Source organism: Rhyacophila brunnea, unplaced genomic scaffold, assembly GCF_057557595.1.
Source record: "Rhyacophila brunnea isolate RB1 unplaced genomic scaffold, BYU_Rbru_1.0 scaffold_23, whole genome shotgun sequence".
Taxonomy (NCBI): Eukaryota; Metazoa; Arthropoda; class Insecta; order Trichoptera; family Rhyacophilidae; genus Rhyacophila; species Rhyacophila brunnea.
Genome location: NW_028232893.1, coordinates 15,520,965 through 15,539,180, shown reverse-complemented (window position 1 = coordinate 15,539,180; position 18,216 = coordinate 15,520,965). Strand labels below are relative to the sequence as shown.

The window sequence follows — 18,216 nt, the reverse complement described above, 5'->3', positions numbered from 1 at the left end:
TGTCCAGACACTCCCTTTCTTGCTATAAAAGATCTCAGTCCAGCATCTCTGTTTAATTATGTTATCGGAGTATTCTTCACACTGAAGATAATAATTATATGTAGGTCTATTTTATACACAAGGCCGCTATTGACGGTAGTTTATCATATTTATGTATTGAGGAAGTTAATTGTTACAATAAGTTAACCATCTAAACTGTCAAATAGTGCTATGTTTTAACAGTCCCCCTCTTGGCTGTGTTAACTTTTAGAGCGAGATTAGACAGTTTAGATAGCCAACTTATTGCAACAATTATAATACCTCAATACATAAATATATTTAACTACCATCGACAGCCGTCTTGTGTATAGAATAGACCAGTGGGTCTTAACCTTTTCAAAGTCACGGTGCACTCTTTATCATAAGAAAAAATTGCGGTGCACCAAATTCAAACGGTCAAAAACAAATAAAAATATGTGGACATAACTTTTATTACAAATTAAACAGATTACAATATAACAATTAAAGAAAAGAATTATTAAAGAAACAATGTATACATACATATATGGAAAAACTGTAACTAAAATTACCGAAATTAACAAAATGGAATTTATTTGATGTGAAAATCAATTAATGTGATACCCGAGCTTGTCGGATATTGCAGATTTCAGAAATATTAGATCGAATATTTTATATAGCTACCCTCACTTCTTCGTCTAAATTCGTAAGTTTTTAAATTTTTTTCAAAACATTGTTGTAGACTCCATGGTTGGGTCCACTTTAGTGCCACCGTTGGCTGGTTTGTTTGGTGTTACCCAATAGCGCACGGTCCACTCTTTAATTCCTTGAGTGCTTAAAAACATTTGACAACATACTTTTTCCTCGCAACCATTAATTTCAAGTAGTATACCCTACTTTCCTCTCGCTTGGACGGCCCTTCAACCCTTTTTCACTTTGGAGTAATTGTGTCAACCATGCTCAAAACAATGACCGTCTTTTCGTCCCACGATTTATTCCAATAGTATTTGAAAATTAACTCTCCATCTACGTCTTGAAATTTCTCACAATTCCGCTATTTTGATTTTTAACAAGCAGTCGACTCGCACCCTGGGCATCTTTCTCTCGGTTCTTCCAATATCCTGCTTATATTTTCCATTGATTTCCATTGCTTTTTTGAGGATATCTATCGTTAGACCATCTTCCCACGGGGCTTTCCCACTTTTCATGTAATTTAAAGCATGGTTTACTTCCCAGGATGTAATTTCGGGAGTATGGTCTTCATCATTTCCATTTCTCTGAAGATCTGAGTCTATAGTCGTATTGACAGTATCATCGCCGTAGAGATCGCTGTAGAACACTTCAACTCGGCTTAACAAGTGTTCCCAATTTCTGAGGATGGAACCATCTTTTGCTTTTAGTGCTGAGATTTGCCGTTTTCGTATCGACAAGCATTGATTGTTTTTGTTCAAACTCCTCCCTGCTTTCACAAATTGCTTGCATGAGGTTTACATTGAATTTACGAAGGTCTTCTCTTATCTTTCTTCGGAGGGTTTTACAAAGTGATGAAAACTCCATATCGTTTCGAGCAGTGGCGCACCCAGGATTTAATATTGGTGGGGCCCAAGGTGAATGTAAATTAGTCCCATAGGCTCTTTTTCTTCTTCACAGCCTAATTTCTCATTTATCGGTCGTTTGTCTATTGCACTCGGTGTATCTACACCATGGTCCCCACATCCTGAAATGGGCCCTCAGGCTAGGATATTTGGCGGGCCCCCTACCTACCGCTAAGATTAAAGACAGTGTGAAACACTACATTAACGTTTTTCAAATTGTGTTTTAGTTCAAATTAAGGGTACTTATACAGTCAATTATTGGCGATTTTTAATACATCTACTTTAATAATGGAGCTGTCGAGTAACGACACATAATAATCAAAAAATATATTGCACAATTATATAAATAATTGAAAATGTTCATGGCCATGAAGTATAATAGCGCCGCAGGCGACTTTTTTTACTATTAATTTGTTAAAGTGTTTATCTCACTTATCTGGTCAACCCGACACGCCGGGCCCCCCCACAGCCTGGGCCCCCAGGCTAGAGCCCTGTCAGCCCTCCCCAGCGATGACCTACACCACTCCGGAATTCGGGTGGACACTGAGAATTTTTTGACAGTCCATTAGGGATTGGGTTTCTAAAAAACCTGACATTAGTGTTTTGAAATTTTTGTGTTGGAAATTAAAATCTAAGAAATGTTTCTAAATAGGGTGCTGGAGAATTACAAATATTTTTTTTGCCGTGTTATTTGTCTAAGCCCAAGGTATAGTTTATTAGCTTTCAATGTTTAAAATCATTCTGTGCCAGGGCCCCTTGCCCCCCCCCCTGGGTGCGCCACTGGTTTCGAGCCTGTCTATCGCTCTTGGTTTTCCTTCTCTGCTCCATAAGATTCAATGTTGCCTTCGAAGGTTTGTTAGGAAGTGTGACTTCCGAGCTAACTACGAGTATGCCTGTTTTTTCTACACATTGTAAAATGATATTCGTTATATCCTCCGCGTTGGATAGGGAAACAGTTTCATTCTCATCTAAGTAACAGCCCGTTCACACGGTGACGTATCGTCTTTTTTTCAGGATCGTGATTTATAACGAATCGTTATTTTTTTTAATGGCTTAAGAACTCTTATGAGCGAGTTCACATGCGCCTACGGCTTTACGAATCGTGAAAAATGACGTATCACAACACACCACGAATACGGATGCAGATAAAAAGACAGATCCGTTGTTGAAAACTTATATGTAGAGATATATGAACGAGTTCACACTATATTCATTTTTTTGGGATTCGCCTTTCGTGTGGAGTTTGAATGCAGGACGGGAGCGGGAGCTCAGTGCTTCGATTCCATTGAATAAAGTGGACGCGTTTCGCGGACATTATGTCTGACACGGAGAAAGAAAAGAATTTGCATAAATTAATAGACGGAGAACTCTTAATTAGTTCGGTAGAACAAAGACCAGTGCAGTGCTATGGGACAAGTTTCTGGATATTTACTTATCTGGAAAGACAAAGTTGCCAAAGCAGCAGCATGGCTGGAAATATGTTTGATTTTAAACGAGAATTTTGAAGAAATAGAGCAAAAGGAGAGAATTATTTGGTAAGTGTTTGTATTTAATAATATATCGTCGGTATACTGCATAGATGTATTAAAAGTAGAGATAGGCAACGATTTGGCTTCCTCATACAACTGAATGAAGCATGCCTACAATAGCCGATAACTCACGAGAAATGGCGACGCGATAAAAAAAAAATGCAGGGCATCACGGAGGATTTACTTTGGTCAGTATAACGTACCCATATAATATAATGTTAACGTGGAAATTTTGCCACAAATTGATTACCAACCAGTTTCACCATACTTGCCGGCTTCACCATACTTTCATATACCATGCCGCCCCTAGGTATACTGGCAGAAAACGTTAAGTCAAAATTTAGCTGTTTTGACCTAATAATGCAACTTGATAGATTTTAACACGCTCTATCATCTGGAAAAACAAGCTCATATTCCATTTATTTTTTTCGTAATTTAAAGATGTCAATACGAATTAAGTCAATTATGTTCGAATTTCTTACTGGAAAATAACTATAAGTACACTTAAAGTTTTATGGCTGCAGAGATTTAATATTTCTATAGCTGCACAAAAACGTCAACGTGACTCATATCTTTTTGGCTGTACACATTCATGCCACTGCTCGGCTATTTGTACCAACTTAACTAAATGGCGTACGTCACCCGCGCATTCTACTCATCGATTTTTATAGTTAATGTTATATGCATCAGGCAGTTTTGAGCGCAAATAAGATTTTATTTTGGGAAATATTGAAAGCAATGCACCAAAAACACGGAGGCTTCGAATTGCTGAAGGTAAAGCGCGTGTAGATGCGAAATCTTATCATTTTTGTTGCAATGAAATAAAGCAAAGAGCCAACATTTCTCCAACACAGTAATTGTGAACGCTTTTAAGGGACGTGGTGAACAAGGTTCATTCCAAGGAAAAGATATGAGAGGTCGCAAAAGCCCAGCAAATAAAACAAATCAAGACGATATGAATTTTGTAAAGAGCCATATCGAAAAATACCCTACGATGGAAAGCCATTATACGAGGGCTTCTTCTAAAAGACAGTATTTGGAGAGTGGTTTATCGATAAATAAAATGTATGATCAATACCACTTGTTTTGCCAAGAAAAGTGGTGCCAAGTGGTGATTACCGACTAATAAACACATTTTGAAAAATCGGTGCGTGTACTTTGTACGTGCGTTATAAGTTATACTTTGGCGTAACAAAACTTTTGATAACCTAGATTCTTCGACTAGATATGGTGTGGTGATTTAGAATCTGGTTCACAAAATAAAGTTTTTCTTTGGTTCATCGAACTATCCAAATTATTTGTTTTTCTTATTGGTTGGAAGTTAAAATAAAATACTTCAAAAGTTTGGAGTAGTTTGTATTCTTCAATAATTACACATGGCACAACATATGATTTTTGGTGCAGTGGATTATTACCTATGTTCCTTCCTATACATGAATGGCAGTTGACTTGGATACTTCATAATATTATGTATGATGTAGGAAATGAAATAAAAAAGCATTTGGCATTATTTTTTTTTAATAATATTGTCCCCTCCCAGTATGAACTCACCAGATGCAGTTTCTTCACACTTAGTTGATCATTTACAGTGCCGTCTGCTCTTGGCAAAAATATTAAAATTTTATATAAAAAAAACAAACTGCAACATTCAAATTCGCAAGAGAAGACTCACGCTGACCGCCTGGTAAATGTAATGCATGTAATGGTAATCCTATTTTGATCTTTTGCAGTCGAGTTGGGGGTGGAATAGAAAATTTCATAAATTTGATCGATCCAATAAAGGCTGAGGAGACAAATTGGCTTGCAGGCATTACCCTCTGGATATGGCCACATGCAGTGCACACCATGTCAATACTGTCCAGGTTTGATGCTTGCGTTTATAGTGATAGTTGCCAGAATGTATTCATTATTTTAAGAGACAATGAAACAAAAATAATTTGCGAATAAATACAGCCAAAATATAATTCTCTAGTAATCTGTGGTGACATTTAAAATTAAAAAAATATGAGTGAAGACTAGCCACCATATTTTCAACAATAGCAATGCAACATATTGTGTTATGAACCGATCAAAACAAGCATTGAGATGGTCAAATTGATATCTGAATCGTGCATAGTTGATATTTAAGGTTGTGGATTGTTCAAAACGATTAGCGTGAGTCGTTGAGTCTGCTCATGTAATTAATGAATAATCAAAGCCTTAAAAAATGAGAAATTCTAATTATCAAAGATTTAATTGCAAATTTTCAAAAGAATCATTGAATTACATCATTTATTATTCAATACCGAATTACACACAACATTCCTTTTATCGAATACATAATATTTTCAATTGTTAATCGATTCATGAATATTTGCTAGGAAGGGATGATATTATCCTTATGAAAATATTAACAATCAGGTAAGTGTCTATTCTATACATTGTTTCAGAATAATCTACGATGAAGCTATCGATTCCATACGTTGAGAATTCTGTTTTGGCACCCCCTTCAGTTTGAAGTTGATGGGAGTCATATTATTTTCTGTGCCAAATAATATTTTCAATCCTTCCCGCGCCGCCATCTCTTTTGCTACGTCGACACTCTCACCGAATCCTGTAAAATAGAGTTAATATTGTTTATTAAACCTATAGTAGGCATATCCAATATATTATGGAATGGATTTACAATATAGGGTATGTTAATTGAGTCGTAAATGTATAAAAAGCATGTAATAATACAGGGTGGGGCGTGGGAACTGCCTTTTTGAAAATGAAATAAAAAACTTTACAGGTTTCAAATTTTTTTATTCTTATTTTTCGCCTGTCACATGACACAGGAGATTTGTTTTTACACAGTTTTAAAAATAATATCTTGTAAATATCGCCCTCCGCTGTCAGTACACTGATTCAGTTGAATTCGGCAGTTTTGGTTCACTCTCAAGCATGCCGACCGGTATATTGGCAATTTCAGCTCGGATGTTGATCTGTAGGTCTTCCAGAGGGTCTGTGGATGAATCGTTATATAACCAAGAATTTGAGATCATCCCACAGGAAATAATCACAAGGGGCTAAATCAAGCGAGCGCACAGGCCAATTTATGTCACCTCTCAGGGAGATCAGCCGCCCGGGAAGGCTTGTCTCAAAAATTCATTGAAACCCTGGTGGTATGGGCTACGGCCCCATCTTGCTGAAACCACACATTGTCCAGTTCCATTTCTTCGAGACCAGACAAAAAAAACTCCTGGATCATTGCCAAATAACTTTCTGAATTCCGTTTTCTTGAAAAAAGTAAGGGCGGATGATCCTTACTCTTGAAATTGCACACCATACCGTGACACGATCCGAATGAAGCTCATGAAGCACCCTGGAATTTGTTTCACTCCAGTACCGCATATTCTGTTTGTTAACACAGCCCACTAAGGTGAAAATGTGCCTCGTCAGAGAAGAACATAAGTACGTCATTGGGCAAGATGTCAACCAGCAGCTCACATGATATTTGTCAGGTTACATAATCACACAAACCTTAAATCCAGCCCCTCTTCCCTCTGTGATCCCCACTAACTTCTCCATGTTGTTTTTAAAAAAGGAAGTTCCCACGCCCCACCCTGTATAATGATTCCATTGTAATTTTAAAGGTAAAGCATTAGTCATTCCTATTTTTATTTCCTTAACCATATTACGTGAGTCATTTTCAAATTGACCATGTAAGCCCATAACCGGGTCATGTCATTTGATTCATATAGTATCACTCACGGCCTGCTGCAGGAGAGAAAGAGAGAGAGAAGATGTGAATCTCCGCACTTTAAACTGAGGCATACTTTCCTCTTACCATCATGAAGTAGGTTCTTTGCACAGTAGAGGATAATTTGACGATGAGTGTATTAAATGCCCAAAAAAGATAAGAACATAATTTTCATGATGAATACGAAATTGATTCTTGATGGAAGACAAATATTGTTGTATAATTTCTAAAGCCTCAGTGAAATCAACAAAATATTAGTGGCGAAGAGCTGAGGTAGGCTGTGAAGATCCAACAAAAGTAGTGCATACTAAATTTTGTCAGTCATACTTATTACAACGTTTTTCTTTGCTCGTATTCTTATTTGTCTGGTACAAATCTTGCAATCGATTTTTAACTAGCTTCCCAACTAGATAGACATTTAAAACTTTTAGAATATATCAGAACACGATGCCAATGCATTTTTTTAATACTTTCAGCCATCTTTAAGTAGAATTTAATTCATTTTCAGTTAATTCTGTTTTGTATGAAAAGTTATTTCAATACCATTATTGGTTGCTAGGTGGTCCTAGCAACTAAATTATTAATATATACGTGCGTTACTATGGAAATCAATATGAAATGACATTTCATTATTCAGTATTTCTATCAAGTACAAATTTTGTTGATCGTTTAAGCTAGTCAAGTCAAGTTTATATGATTCAACAGAAAATTTAAAAACGTTGTATATAAAAAGTTCTTTTTATCTTGTAATTATTTTTTTCTTTGAACTATGAATACAAATTGAAGATGGTGCTGGTTAGTTTTTAAAAATCTCTTAAACCCTGCCTGCCTAAACAAAACCATAAAGGATAAAAAAATATTCTTCTCCGGTCATCATTACCAGTTTCGATACCAGATAATAAATACATCACAGGTTACTTAAAGATGGACATACCTGATCGATTTATAGCATTCATGATAAAGTTTGTACAGTATAGGGAAAGTCGAGGAAAGCTGATTCAATTCCCAAAGTGCCTATTGAATAGGCACTTTGGGTACTTCTCAGACATGAGGGTGACGACTGGGAAGTCACCTGCTGTACATTTGGTAAAGTATTACTAATGTACAGAAGATGCCGGGTGCAATTCCCAGCTCGGTCAAAATAAATACTTGGACTTAACCATATAGTCGCTATAGGATTGGTTTGTCGAATAACTGTTTCTGTCGAAATCGACCTTTTAATGCAGAATGATTTTTTATAATATCTAAATAGACCAGAACCATACTTTTCTTTAAATTGCTTTGTAATGAATACAGCATTCATATGCTGTAAAAACAACAATTTAAATACCTCCTTGGATTTAAATATAAGATAATGAAATTTGTTTTTCGTCTCCTGAACATTTGACATTTGGTCTATTCGACATACCAATCCTACAGTGACGATATGTGAAGGAAAACCTTCTTCACTGGACAGGTAAAATAATAATACAGTAAAACCTCGTTAGTAAGAACACTGATAATTCAAAATTCGCCGTAATTCGAAATTTTCCCGAAAAAAAAGTCCCTTGAACATTATTTGAGTCCCTGGCATATAAAAATATTCAATAAATCGTAATAAAGTACACTATTTCATGAGCCAGTCATTGAAAATTGTAAGAGACTTTCCGTAAAACATCGAAAATTACTTATTTTATGATGGTAATTAAAATAATCCTGACATTTTATGACCCAATTCGGTAGGCACATCTATAATCAGAAACGAAATTAATAAAAATCAAAAAAAAATTTTTTTTTCAAAATTTTTATATTTTTCCCCCATACATTTCGTAATTCGTAAATCGATTTTTTTTCGATTTTCGGTCCCATGGAATTTGTATTAACGAGGTTTTACTGTATAAAAGTATAGTTGAAAAAGGGGACTCATGGATTATTTAAAATACCTGCAAATCATTTCGCATTGCAGATTTATTTGTAGAAAACTGCAAACTATCTCTCAAAAACATATGGTATTTAGATGAACAATCACAAATATGACATCTGTACCTTTATAAAAATGAAAAGTTTAAAACTCAATATTAATTTTGCTCTGGTTTCCAATTCAACCACACTAAAAATGTTTCATAAATGCCGTCAAGTGTTTTAATACTAAATGTTCAATAGGTTTCCTTTGTTACAGTCCAATTCATTATCAATCATCCAAAAATAAGAAAAAATAATTTGACCAGTAGCTACATCCAGACTACCGGTGGGCCATTGCGACTTGGTATCTACGAGGGAAAATTTTTCAGCCTTCAAAAAGTTTGCAGCATTTTACAGCGAGCGAAAAGGTATTTTCTCATCGAGAATTGACCGTAATACATTAAATCGAAGAAGGAATCACGCACACTCTAGTGCATGCCAACCAAGGTCTTGGGAAGTTGGTCCTGGGACACTTTCGGCACTAATTTGAATGGCGCCTAATGTTCGTTACGCCATGGTATACGCCTGCATAACGGGTGTGGAGATGTGGCAGGTGGTGGACGGAAAATCTAGTAGCTACATCCAGAGTAATCAATTTTCTGATTCATTTTTCTAGTAGAAATCTAATGAACCTTGTATCGATTGACGTGTAAGTATTTTTAAATGGAAAATATCATACAGGTATTCCTTGACTTTAAACTGCATTGATTTTGCACCAAAAAAAATTGTTTTTAACAACATAAATAGTTTTTGATTGATTTCTGCAGATGAAAGCGGTCAAAAAGTTTTTTCAATTGAATAATTTTATTATGTTCTACGAGTTTTACAACAACTCAACTTACGTCCAAAGTGTAGGAACCTATATTTACCAATCTTCTTTCTGTTTTGTGTCATATCTGGGTCACCAAAATGGTGGCAGTAATTTGTTGGATTCCTGTCCAGTGTCATTTTCAAGATGCAATTAGAAAAACTTAAAAGAATTAAAACTGACCTGCTGCCAACAGTTGTTTATCAACGTACAATCCGACACGGTAGCAAGCCAGGACGGTATTTTTGGCTGTTTCTCCTATAAGTCTTGGCTCCGGTTGTGACTTGCCCAGTTTACCCAGTAATTCATTCAACTTTTCCATTGGGTCATCGATCTGCCACAATTCGTTGACATCTAGATGATTGAGTTGCGTCAACACAAAATCCCGGACAAAATGGGCCGCTTGTTCAGTGCTTGACGAGTGTGCTATCGCTGCGACGATGGCTTTGAAGGTTTTCGACAGCTCATCTTCTGTAGGGGGGTAGTTCTACAATTGAAGTTAAAAGTATTGGATTAATATAATGTGGAATTATCTCCAAGACGATTAAGGTAAGATTGTGACTCAGTGTGAAGTAAGCATGGGGTTCTTTTAAAATTGAATTTCCAAAGGCCAAATGCAAAGATATGAACATTTTGTTAAGCTAACTAATTTTAAACTCACAATTATGTTGGAACAATATATAAAAAGACTAAGTATGTAGATTTTTGCAATTTCTTAGTATTTCTTTTTAATTGACACAATGGCTAAAAGTATGAAAACTGCACAATATAATTTTAATAATTATTATAGTATACAGTTAAGTAATATAAAACTTAAATAATTAAATAGTTGATTTATCAGTGGTTTAATTGAATAAACGCACACCACAGATGCAGTGCCCTTTATACTCGTACCTATATATAATTGCAACAATATCTAAAACAATTTATCTGACACATGCGAACAAAAAAAAAGGCTATTTTGTTTTAGTAGTTTGAACAATTTAATATACAATAAGCTACATTTTTAATACTGATAGTTGTTGCTTACATCCTACATGACATTCAATACTTATTTATTTTGACAGTTGAGTTTCTAAAATCCACTACTATGTTAGGGAAACCACTCGTTACATGGTAAATTTTCAGTTACAGTTACCTATGTCTAAGCATTTGGCCCTATTCAAAGATGCTCATTATTTGCACTTGAAATCAAGTTGTCTGTGATTGTAACCCGGGTCTCTTTGTCTGTCTTACTATGCAAACACTTGATCTTCCGTTTGAAAAATACTAAGGAATAATGGATATTTTTCATTTTACCACTAGACGGAGTGCTTTACATATTTTGAAAGTGAGTTTAACAGTCATAATCTAATCGAAAAAGTTTAGTCCCCATTGACACCTCATTGTCGCTAGAATGAAACAATCTGCAATGTTGTGGCATTAATTAAATTGCATATTGTAATAAAAATGACACCTACGGTGGCCGCGCGGCTTAAGCGTTGGACTATAAAGCCGTGGGTCCCAGGTTCGAATCTAGGGTCTGGCAAGTATACATATTGTTTTTCAATTTGTGTGTGTCAGGGTATGGACCTAATAGGTTGAGCAAGTGGCTGACATCCATTTCTCGTAAAAAACAAAATCTGTCAATACAAGCCTCTACTCTGTGGAGGCCCATATGATCCTATTAGGATCGGACATTGTCGAAAAAAAAAAAAATAGATGATCGTCATAAATATAAATCAAACATAATATTAAGTATCAAGCAGTGACGAAGGGTGGAGGTAGGCAATTAAGATTGAACATAAATAATGCACACTAAAATTTATCACTCTAACGTGTTTGTTTTTATTGAACTAAGACTGCAATTTGTATACTGATTGTTAGTTTTTAAAATTCCATTAAACCCTGCCTACTCCAATGGATAGTAGATAATAGTCAAAAAATATTTGTTTACCTTTGAAATATCTAAAATTATACTGTTAAACCATATAGAATTTTAGATATTTTATAGATGGAAGAATATTTTTTATCGATTATGGTTTGGTTAGGCAGGGTTTAATGAATTTAAAAAAATTAGCCAACACCATCTGTAATATGTATTCTTAATTCAATTAAAACAAATAAGTATGACTGAAAAAGTGTGCACTATTTTTGTCAGATCACCCTTAGCACACCTAAACTAATATGGTTTGGTTAGGCAGGGTATAATTGAATTTTAAAAACTAACTAGCACTATCTGCAAATTATTTTCTTAGTTCAATGAAAACAAATAAGTATGACTGACAAAGTTTAGTGTGCACTATTTATGTTGAATCTCAACAGCCTACCCCCACCCTTCGCTACTGTACATACAAAGAAAAAGGAAAAACGCACAATTTATTATAATGTTGAATTCTGGAATTAAGTTCTTGACTCCACTGATTACTTACGCTAGATTGTATGAGGTCTTTGGTGCCGATGTGTGAGGAAATATTGGCCAAGATTTTTTCCTGCATCAGGTAATCCCTAACGGCAAGGATACCGGCTTGCGGAAACTTGGGCAGGGTGTACTCCAGATATATTCGAATATAATCCGCCATGAAGGCTTCACCTGGAAGATCAAACATTGTACATGCTATTAAATATATAATCTCTATAAGATATAAAATAAAACTATACAAATTTAGTGTTAATGTCGTACGTCTCACAATTATATACCTCAAAAGTTTGTAAAAAGTTGAAGAAAAATATTCTTCTATGGAGACTTCAATATGTGAAAGTGAAGCTAAAAAAATGGTTACTAAAGCTAATGATTAAATCAGTTGCATGTAATTTTGCATTAGAGATTCATTGTTAGCAAGCTTCTACTCCAAGATTTATTATTACCCAGGGCTACACTGCCGCACAGTGCAAAAGTCACCTCTACACATACACATACATGATGTATAGGTGATGGACCTTTTTTCAAGGAAAAAAGATAGCAGAATGAATTTTATAATGTAATACAAATACAAAAAATTTTAATTTTAATAATTTTGATAAAATATATTATAGATAAGTAAAATATAATATAGATAAGTAAAATATAATATGGATAAGTAAAATATAATCCAAATAAACATTCATTTTTTTATTTTTAATCGACCGCAGCACCCCCAAGTATCTTATCCACGAGCCGCCACTGCATACATCTCAAATGAAACAAACCTCCCTCGGCTTGTTTTCTTTGTAACACCAATGAAAATAGTATAGTAGTAGCAGTAACAGAATCACAGAACCACCCAGGCTTTGAGAAAATCACGTAAATGTATAGTGACCTTACTGTGAATCGAACCCGGCACCCCCAGATGAGGAGACAGTGCCATACACATTAGACTACGAAAGCTGCTGTACTGTCATACTACATAACATTGACATAAAATCTTCTTTGGTAAACTATTTCTTTTATTGAACAAATAATTCAGATTTGTAGAATGTATCATTCTTTAAATTGAACATACCATACATAATTTGAAAACACCTCAGATACCTACTAGAAAAATCTTTAAAAAAAATATGACGCCCGACGGGATTCGCGTGAATATGCTTTACCGATTAATTTGAGAGGTTTTCAAATTATGTACGTTCAATATAAAGAATTATTCATTGAATAAAAGACATAGTTTATTAAATTATTAGCAAGCGCAAGTACGTTAAAACTAAAATTTGGAGTAATTCAGACGTTGGTTGGTAATTAGGCCACTTTATTGACTATGATTTAAAACACAAAAGCCGATAACCAAAAGTAACGTAATTTGATAAGCATTTCAATATGCAAAAATGCTAGTTAATTTCGTCGTAATTCGATAGGACACCTGTGGCTTAATTGATAAAGCACATTGGCGCGAAACCCGTGGATACTGACGGGAGTCGTATCTTTTTGAACGAATACATTTATATATCTGAGATGTTTTTAAATTATGTATGTTCAATATCTTTTTAAAATCAATTCAATATTCTTTGATTGCATGATATCAGTTTGTCAGGGTAAATATGGTAAAACTTCTTTTCACAGTTCAAAGCAGACTTAAGAGTGGGGTGCAAAATAAATACCTTCTTCAGTAAGTTCCCTATTGTCTCTTTGTTTCAAATCTGGATCCTCAATCCCGAGAGCTTTCTGGCGTATCTCCTCCTGGATAATGTAAGAGCGGTGAGTAAATGCTTCTTGTAACTTCATCGGGTCGATGTCTTCTTTGAGCCTCTTGCCAAAAGCAAAGATCTCCGCTTCTTGGTTCCATTCCAGGAATGTATTTCTCGGGTAAACTTTTGTAGGTAGCTTCTTTTGCCGGTAATTGAATATTCGAAGTGTCGGAGCAACCCATCGGTGGATTCTGCGATCTATATTTTTAAAATATGCCTTGAACTAATAGACGCTGTTTCATAATTATTTCCTGTATGGATAACTCATACGGAATATTAAAAGGCGTCAAACGACCGCCATATTTTAGATTTATAATATTTTTCACTAAAATATTTGACATAAAATAGTGTCAGTTTAGAGGTTATGTTACTTTCTCAACACTACTAGAGATATAAATGGAAACAATAATAAATCAGTTTGATTTTATTACTTACCTTGAAACTTATTGACAACTGCAAATTGACCTTTTAAATTCCATATTTTTAAAATATTTCCTGAAATTGACATTTTGAAATTATCGTGAATTCATTCATAGACAATACAGAATTATAATTAAATCTGTTTCTTAGTGATACCAGAGATGAAAAATATTTTTCCTTTTGGAGATTTCGTGAAACAATTATTGTCCAATCATCGGATTTAATCACGCGGCACGGTTTAACAGCAATTCAATAAACATAGTTTATAACAAAATCAACTAAATTATTTGCAATCGAAATCGTAAATATATTATTAATGTAGGTATGCATGGCCCCCACCACAGAACAGATAATAAATAGAATACCGATCGGCTATATTCAATACGCCGCTCGTTGAAGCAGGGTTTTTGAATGTGTGAGTGTCCTACGAAAATGAAGCACGCATTACGCACGTGCAATAGTGTGTGTAATACACCAACATTAAATGAGCGTAAATGCATAAACCGAGAGCAGTTTTCAGTATAAGGCGTACAACGTATTCTTGACACGTGTGTAAATTTAACACGGATTCTTCCTTACTCGAGACAGTTACCTGCTATCGCCTTACCCATTGGGTATTTCAGTTCCCATTATTTCTGAGTTCCCTGGCCCCCACTTTCTGAAGTGGGCCCCATATTTGACCAGCACTTCTACCACTATCGCTAAAGCCGCTTTGACACGATCCAAGTACGATCCAAGTTGACTTGGACCAAGCACACTCGTATGAGACATCTTCATACTAATTATTCCTATCCAAGCTAGCTTGGGTGAGAAGAACGCGATCCAAGTAGCTTGGATAGGACTGATAGGAGTAATTATTTGTATGAAGAGGTCCCGTAAGAGTGCGCTTGGACGGCGCTCGGTCCAAGTGTACTTGGATCGTACTTGAACCGTGTCAACACGGCTTAAGGTTAAGGGAATGTGATGCTCTGCAGTGGCGTTTCCCAAATTCTACACGAATTATCATTTAACCTTTCCTATGTTTCACGATATTACTATGGCAGTATCTGACAGGCCCAGATTGACGACACACGTTAAATGTAGAGCGAACCTCTTGCTAAAATCGCTGTAATACCAATAATTTGTGGCTTAGTATTTCATAAATATTATTCAAACAGATGTCCATGTGTGCTTAATTTTTTAGATTATGCAAATCAATCGACAGTGGCTAGTAATTAGAGTTTAAAATCGGACGAGATAACTCGCGAAATTTGTATGCGCAGCCTGTCGATCACGGCCTCATATAATGAGAAAACTCACAGAAGACATATAACCGGTTAAGTATATTATTATCAATCATCATATCACATCAATTTGCATCGCACTACCACATATTTTTAAATTTTAATAGGCTTTAAGTATAATACGGCCACAGGCGACTTTTTTTTTTTTTTTTTAACTTTTCGAGCACATTTGGGATGTGTGCTTATCTCATTTAGCTGGTTGGCCCGCCACGGTGGGCCACCCTGTGCCAGGCACCTAGGATAGTGTCCTGTCAACCCTGCGTGTGGGGGGCTTGCATGTACCTATGTGTTTATTTGTTTTGTAGATATAAGATATAACTATCATGTCTGGCTTTTTCATATTCAGCAGCGACGTGCTTAGCCAGGATTTTTTGATTTTTTAGTAAAAACAAAACTTGCCAAATCAAACAGCTCGTCGAAAAAATGCTGATAGAGAGGTACCTACCACGTAGGATGTATCCACCTCCATACAGATGGGTTCAAAGATGAGAATAGAGCAGGAGCTGCTCTCGTGATACCAGTAAGTATAAACAAGAGCTGGAAAATAAGCCCAGCAATACAGATAATGACTGCCTAGCTAGATCATCACGATAAACGAGGCAATAAAATAATACATTAATCGATGGTTTCTCTGCGCAACCCGCTGGCATAATAAATTAACAGACTCCAGAAGTGGTTTACAACACCTTGCCGTAGCTACTCGCTTACATAACTTTACTGTAAAAGCATAGCATACCACATCCATGACCAGATCGAGGCCAAGAAAAATAGAGGGGGAGCTATGCCTTCAATGGGTCCCATCGCACAATATGGGTATTGAGGGCAATGGAGGGCGGATGATCTTGCAAATGAAGGTGGCGAATCAGGGATGCCATATCAATGGATACCAGAAAACCTGGACTGGAATGAGGCCATAAATAAAATGTGCCAAAGCATGTGGATAGATTTTTACCACAAGGCATCCCTAGAAAAGGAGAAATGGAGTAAGTATCAAATGGAATAGTACAAGTAGTAGTATTGACCGCTTCGTTGTAACAACGTCTTTTGTGCGCTCTCAGCATTTTTTTAAAGAATATTATCATTTGTTGGTGTTTAAAAATCAGTCAATAATGCCAACTGATGACAAATATGTCCAGTGTGAGGATGTGTCGGTTCCTGAGAGAACATTGCTTTTAGTGGAGTTAGAAAAAAGTGGAACAGCTGGAAGAAAAAAATAATAATTATTCGTGTTTGTGTCAGTGCGTACGTCTTCCCCCGCTACCGCCTGCCGCTCCGCAGTTCAAACCAAAGCCACTAATTGCACCAACGTCAATTAGCGTAATCGGCGTTAATGCAGCCGTTAATGAGCCCAAACCACTAACAACTCAAAAACACTCGAAGACCCGTGCAACAACTATAATAACAAGATCCCAAAAAATGCCGGAGATTTAAAAGACGCAACTCGTGCAAAGGAGGCTTCAGCGGGAAAGCGAGATGTCACTCCCAAGGCCTCGACGACTCAGAAATCTGAAGGGACACCGGTATCAGGAAATGAAATATCTCTTGGAAACTCCACTACCGGTGAAGAATGGTCAACGGTAGTGAAGAGGAAGAGGGCAGCCATTGCGATTCGTGGTAGCTTTGGTGGGGCGGTGAGGGGGGCGGAGGTGGTTAAAAATTACCACTTCTACCCCTTTCATCGAGACACCACAGTTGCAGACATGAACGACTATATTAAAAAAATTACTAATTGTACTGCTGATTTCACAATAGTTAAACTGAAGTCAAATGGTGATTACGCTTCATTTAAGGTAGGGATCCCTACTAAGCTAAGCACGTTGGTTTTGAAGGCGGAAAATTGGCCCCGCCATTCATTTATTAAAGAATGGGTTGCCAGGATGGAAACACCACGGCTACCGAGTAGCTGACTTAATAATAACAATAAAAATAATAATTGCCCTAAGCAATTATTATTCTACTACCAGAATGTTTGGGGCTTGAAAACAAAATCTGTCGATTTTTTGAGCAGTGTTTTGGCTGATGACTATGACATCATAGGGTTAACTGAAACATGGCTCAATGATAGTGTTTTTAGCCGTGAATATTTTGGAAGTGAGTACTCAGTCTTTAGGAGGGATCGAGACTCCGGCGCAGGCCACAGGCAGGGTGGGGGTTGTCTTTTGGGGGTTAGAAGTATGGAAGGGTTACAGGCCGAACGTTTCCGTGCTTTGGAGACTCAAAATGAGGACCTTTGGGTGAAACTGACCTACGACGGAGACACTATTTACGTTTGCGTCATTTATTTTCCACCAGCAAGTGACTTGGAGGTGTATAAGTGTTTTATTGAGAGTATGTTATCTAATATCAACTTAATTGGAGATAGAAAGATTATTGTAATGGGAGATTTTAATCTAAACTCAGCGCGTAGTGGTAAAAGAGTCAGCGATGACCTTGAATTTCTATGTTCTATTTTTGGATTTTCTCAGCACAATTATGTCTCTAACTCTAGCAATGGACTTTTGGATAGGGTATTTAGCAATATCGACTTATCGCTTTCACGATGCAATGTCTCCTCTTGTACGCGAAGATGTGTATCATCCAACTTTAGTTTTTCTGCTCAGGTTTCGGTCGACTCGTCCGCTTCAGACTCCAATTCCCTCTTACAAAACCAACCAATTCGGCGGGTGGAGGTTTGAAGGCGGAAACTTCAAGCTACTTTACTCATTGATGGGTGAAGTGGACTGGAGTGAGTTGCTCGAGATTTGTGATGTAAATGAGGCGGTACAATGTTTTTACAATATTG

General features: G+C 36.3%; 1 protein-coding gene across 1 annotated transcript; it reads right to left on the bottom strand.

The window, feature by feature from the left end:
- Positions 1 to 3,126: 3,126 nt before the first annotated feature.
- On the bottom strand, positions 3,127 to 14,286 carry mRpL44 (mitochondrial ribosomal protein L44). Its single transcript, XM_085950880.1, has 5 exons — positions 14,167 to 14,286; positions 13,645 to 13,929; positions 12,003 to 12,163; positions 9,775 to 10,078; positions 3,127 to 5,714 (listed from the first exon to the last, which is right to left on the bottom strand). Exons 1-5 carry the CDS (start codon positions 14,237 to 14,239, stop codon positions 5,557 to 5,559), a joined length of 981 nt encoding a protein of 326 aa, XP_085807006.1. The 5' UTR covers positions 14,240 to 14,286; the 3' UTR covers positions 3,127 to 5,556.
- Between the last annotated feature and the right edge of the window lie 3,930 nt (positions 14,287 to 18,216).